This window comes from Sinocyclocheilus rhinocerous, unplaced genomic scaffold (assembly GCF_001515625.1).
Source record: "Sinocyclocheilus rhinocerous isolate Xijiao unplaced genomic scaffold, SAMN03320098_v1.1 scaffold42, whole genome shotgun sequence".
Lineage (NCBI taxonomy): Eukaryota > Metazoa > Chordata > Actinopteri > Cypriniformes > Cyprinidae > Sinocyclocheilus > Sinocyclocheilus rhinocerous.
The window spans coordinates 496,881-500,591 of NW_015627390.1; the positions used below are offsets into that span (position 1 = coordinate 496,881).

The 3,711-nt window shown below is 33.5% G+C and overlaps 1 protein-coding gene across 2 annotated transcripts in view; it reads left to right on the forward strand.

The window, feature by feature from the left end:
- Window positions 1-3,711, forward strand: part of LOC107727808 (uncharacterized protein C5orf42 homolog) — an 8,745-nt gene that overhangs the window by 897 nt on the left and 4,137 nt on the right. Inside the window, exons 2-5 of one of the 2 annotated variants that reach the window (XM_016537807.1) lie at window positions 915-973; window positions 1,059-1,169; window positions 1,279-1,418; window positions 2,520-2,615. In XM_016537807.1, the coding sequence (XP_016393293.1) occupies window positions 915-973; window positions 1,059-1,169; window positions 1,279-1,418; window positions 2,520-2,615 (406 nt within the window). The remainder of the gene's footprint in view (window positions 1-914; window positions 974-1,058; window positions 1,170-1,278; window positions 1,419-2,519; window positions 2,616-3,711) is intronic. The other variant, XM_016537811.1, reaches the window with a different exon arrangement.

A 3,711-nucleotide genomic window follows, 5' to 3' on the forward strand; every position in this document is an offset into this window, starting at 1 on the left:
CGTTAATGTTTTTGTGGAAACCGTGATACATTTTATTTTTCAGGATTCACAGATGAACAGAAAGTTAACAAGAACAGCATTTATTAGAAATAGAAATATTTTGTAACATTATAAATATCTTTACTGTCACTTTTGATCAATTTAATGCATCCTTGATGAATAAAAAGATTTTAAAAGTAGTTTTACTTAAAAAAACAACAACTTATATATATTTTATATATTAAAAATAATAAATGCAATATTAAATTATCTAACTAAATAATTGTAATATATAATTTAATCTTTAATTTAGAAAATATGTACATAGTTTTTTTTCATATAAAAATGTGTATAATCAAATTTAATAGCAATTAAGTATAAATAATATTTTTTAATTAACAATAATATTATCTAGAGGCTGAACATTACTGAAATATTCTTGGAAGAAAGCATGTGCAGCTAAAAACCTTAAATCCAGCACTTTCTGTGAATTTATCAGTGCTGTGAATTTCTGCACAAATATCTCATTTTAAAAGTTTTTAAGTTCCCAGTTTTATTGTTGTGATTTTGTTTTTATGATTATTTTACTTTCTTTTATGTAAAGCACTTTGAATTACCATCGTGTATGAAATGTGCTATATAAATAAACTTGCCTTGCCTATACAGCTTTAGTTCTATACTAAAAAACTATTGGTGAAACATCATTTTATTTTTATTTTATTTGTTTAGTTAACAGGGACATTGTACATTAATAAAACAATTACATAGCACAATCCATAAAACAGTCTGTTAATAAAAACATATAAGGTCAATCAAAAACAATATCTGTCTAGCTTTTTCCACACGTATGTAAGTCTATAAGTGAAGCTTGAAGTTTTAGTTTTACACAAAAGCCTGACAGTAACTTTATTCTTCTGAATAATTCATTCCCGCAGCAGAATCCAACCTCTGTAGATCTGGCAGCCAGCAGGAGAACCAAAGAAGAGCGAGCCAGGTCTGATTGTGTGTTCACAGTGCGTGTGCTAAACTAACATACGCTGCTTTTCACGCGTGTTTCATGTGATCCGTGTGTGTTTCAGGCTGCTTCTTCAGGAGCATCATGAACAGAGAGCGCGTGACGCCTGCGGTCTGATCTCTGAGCTGCTCACCACACCCATCAACCTTCCCACAAACCCACAGCAGAGCCTCAGGTGCATTCTGGGACTGCCTCCTCTGTGCAGGCTGCAGTTGTTGTTTTTGATGCAGATCTAGTGCTTTGTTTGGAGAAATCCATGCTAAACGCCCTGCGCTGTGTTTCAGGATCACCGGGAAAAATAAGAGGATTCCCAGGAGTCAGAGCGGACCACAGGCTTCTCTGGGAAAAACCGTCGTGCTTCAGAGGAAGTCTGCAGCGAAAACACACGGCTCTTTGAGCGGCAGACTCGGCCTGCACAGACCAGGTTCGTATTTGTGTCATTATTTCATTTATAAATGTGACCAGTGCTTGCAAAATGAGTCGGAACGAGCACATTTTCAAAAATGTGGCCCTGGACCACAAAACCAGTCATAAGGGTCCATTTTTTGAAATTGAGATGTATGCATCAGCTGAAAGCTGAATAAATGAGCTTTCCATTGATGTATGGTTTGTTAAGATAGGACAATATTTGGCCGAGATGCAACTATTTGAAAATCTGGAATCTGAGGGTGCAAAAAAATCTAAATATTGAGCGACTTAAGACTGCTTTTGTGCTCCAGGGTCACAAATGAGTTATATTTATTTCCATGTTCTCCATTAAAATACCTTCAAAATAATATATGACTTGTTGGAATCAACAAAAAATGACTGAGCTACATATTTTAGAGAAAAATCAAGTCAAATTTTCTGAAGATTCCAAAGCAAAATCACTGAGCAACGTTGCATATGTTCCTCCAATTCTTTTATTAATATTATTAATCACAATATAGCTATTTTTTTTATCTTTGTTATTAAAAATAAGACCAAAGATGCAAATAAACAGTAGATTAATCAAGAGCAGCGAGTGATTCCGTCTTTTCTTTTAATGTATGATTAACATTGAGACCGATCTATATTAAGACCTACTGTAAAGCATGGATCTAATATAATGTCACACATCAGATTTTTCCCCAACCATTCACTAAACGTTCATGTGAGACATAACAGATTATGTTTGTGTGAATCTCGCCAAGACATATTTAGCAATAATGTACTTTATAGGGAGATCGCACACTCTCGAAGAGCTTTGCAAATGTCAGTCAGCGCAATAGAGAGATAGATAGATAGATAGAACGATGATAGATAGATAGATAGAATAAAGATAATTTCAGATGTTTAATTACTATTTGGAGCATTGGGATCGCTAGAAAAGGGCTTAATGAACTCATTTTTGTGAAAACTTCAAATTTGACCAAAACGGACATTTTTCACTTCTTTTGCCTGTAGCTCAAAATTAGACCTTGTGCGTTCACACTCATTCTGCCAGCACGGCTCACAGATGTTGATCATTTGAGTATGGTTTCAATCCCACGTTGCTGTGTTTCAGCCAGCGCTCTTCCAGCCGATCGGTTATCCAGGGTGACTCGCCGCGGGATGCTGTCCGACCCGAAGTCCAGACAAGACACGAAGACCGTTCATCACCGTAAGGACAGTTTGGACATGTTTTTGTAAAAATATCAGAATCAGAATGAGATTTATTGCCGAGTGTGCTTACACGCACACAAGGAGTTTGTCTTGGTGAAACCAGGGTTATTATAGATTACTAAAACTGAAACTAAAAGCATAAAAAACTGGGTACTTGAAATTAATTTTAACTTAAAAATAAAATGTATTAAAAAACTTATTTCATTTCAGCTAGTTGCTGAGGCAGCATTTCTCATTTTCATTTGGTTTAACTTGACATACTAAAATAACAAACTGAAATAAAATTTAATTTTAAAAAACTAATTCTGAATGTTAATAAAAACTATAATACTATCTCCGTGATACTAAAATCAGCATGATTACAAATGTGATTTTATACAACAGTTCAAAAAACAAGAAGTTAATATTAAGAGACTTAGACACCATATTTTCTGATTTTGCACTATTTCGCCAACAGAAATAATTCCAAACACAGCCACAGCACAGTTTTGCGTCTCTGAGCAACATGACGGTGATTCGTTCCTGAATGAATCAACCGTTTAAATGATTCGGTTCAATCTAAATGACTCACTTATTAACGGTGACTTGCTGCCACCTGCTGGCGGCTTTAATTTCACATTCAAAGTATCTTTTCAATTTTTTTAATAATTTCAAATATCAGTATTCAACGTTTTATGTATCAAAACATTATTTATGCACATGTAGCTGCAGGTTAAATCATTCCATGTCCCTCAGAGCTGCATTAAACCGTGTGTAAATCCATCTATTCCACTTCTAATTCAGCTTCTGTGTTTCCTCTGCATTGCAAAGATGAATTTTGTTGATACTGATTTCACTTTATTATTTTGTTTATTATTTTATTTAAAAAGAAAAATCTAACTAAAACTAAATGTGACATGCTCACAAAATCTACTACATATTTACATAATAAATATACACATTATACACTCATATACTTTGTAAATAAAAACGTTTATTTTGAATGCAATTAATCACGATTAATCGTTTGACAGCACTAATATATATAGCTAGACAAATAGTGTATGTACACAATAAACATAACTAAATTTAGATAGAAATATATAAAACAAGCA